Genomic DNA, 1080 nt, shown 5'->3' with positions numbered 1-1080 from the left:
AATTCATACTGGAGAGAAACCCTACAAATGTAAAGAATGTGGCAAAGCTTTTAACCAATCTTCAAACCTTACTGAACATAAGAAAATTCATACTACAGAGAAATCCTATAAATGTGAAGAATGTGGCAAAGCTTTTAACCAACACTCAAACCTAATTAACCATAGGAAAATTTATACTGGAGAGAAACCACACAAATGTGAAGAATGTGGAAAAGCTTTTAATCGATCCTCAACCCTTACTAGACATAAGAAAATTCATACTGGAGAGAAACCCTACAAATGTGAAGAATGTGGCAGAGCTTTTAGCCAGTCTTCAAACCTTACTGAACATAAGATAATTCATACTGGAGAGAAACCCTACAAATGTGAAGAATGTGGCAAAGCTTTTAACCGATTCTCAACCCTTACTAAACATAAGAGAATTCATACTGGAGAAAAACCCTATAAATGTGAAGAATGTGGAAAAGCCTTTAATCAGTCCTATCAACTTACTAGACATAAGATAATTCATACTAAAGAGAAACTCAACAAATGTGAAGAATTTGGCAAGTCCTTTAAACAGTCCTCACACCTTACTATCCATAAAATTATTCATACTGGAGAGAAACCCTACAAATGTGAAGAACATGGCAAAGTTTTTAACCAGTCCTCACACCTTACTACACAAAAGATAATTCATACTGGAGAGAACCTCTACAAATTTGAAGAACATGGAAAAGCTTTTAACCTATTCTCAAACATTACTAACCATAAGATAATTTATACTGGAGAGAAACCCCACAAATGTGAAGAATGTGGAAAAGCTTATAACCGATTCTCAAACCTAACTATACATAAGAGAATTCATACGGGAGAGAAACCTTACCAATGTGCAGAATGTGGCAAAGCCTTTAACTGCTCCTCAACCCTTAATAGACATAAGATAATTCATACTGGAGAGAAACCTTACAAATGTAAAGAATGTGGCAAAGCTTTTAACCTATCCTCAACCCTTACTGCACATAAGAAAATTCATACTGGGGAGAAACCCTATAAATGTGAAGAATGTGGCAAAGCTTTTAACCAATCCTCAAACCTTAC

At 35.0% G+C, this 1080-nt stretch overlaps 1 protein-coding gene across 1 annotated transcript; it reads left to right on the top strand.

The window, feature by feature from the left end:
* Window positions 1-4: 4 nt before the first annotated feature.
* LOC113223073 (zinc finger protein 107) lies at window positions 5-1075 on the top strand (the record flags this gene model as incomplete). The annotated part of the gene is made up of 1 exon (XM_026452657.1): window positions 5-1075. A coding segment is annotated over one exon (1071 nt), but the record flags the coding sequence as incomplete, so codon positions are not given.
* Window positions 1076-1080: the final 5 nt, after the last annotated feature.

Source organism: Piliocolobus tephrosceles, unplaced genomic scaffold (genome assembly GCF_002776525.5).
Source record: "Piliocolobus tephrosceles isolate RC106 unplaced genomic scaffold, ASM277652v3 unscaffolded_38425, whole genome shotgun sequence".
In the NCBI taxonomy this organism is placed as follows: Eukaryota; Metazoa; Chordata; class Mammalia; order Primates; family Cercopithecidae; genus Piliocolobus; species Piliocolobus tephrosceles.
Note: the sequence above shows the minus strand (reverse complement) of the source record. Positions and strands in the feature narration are given on the sequence as shown.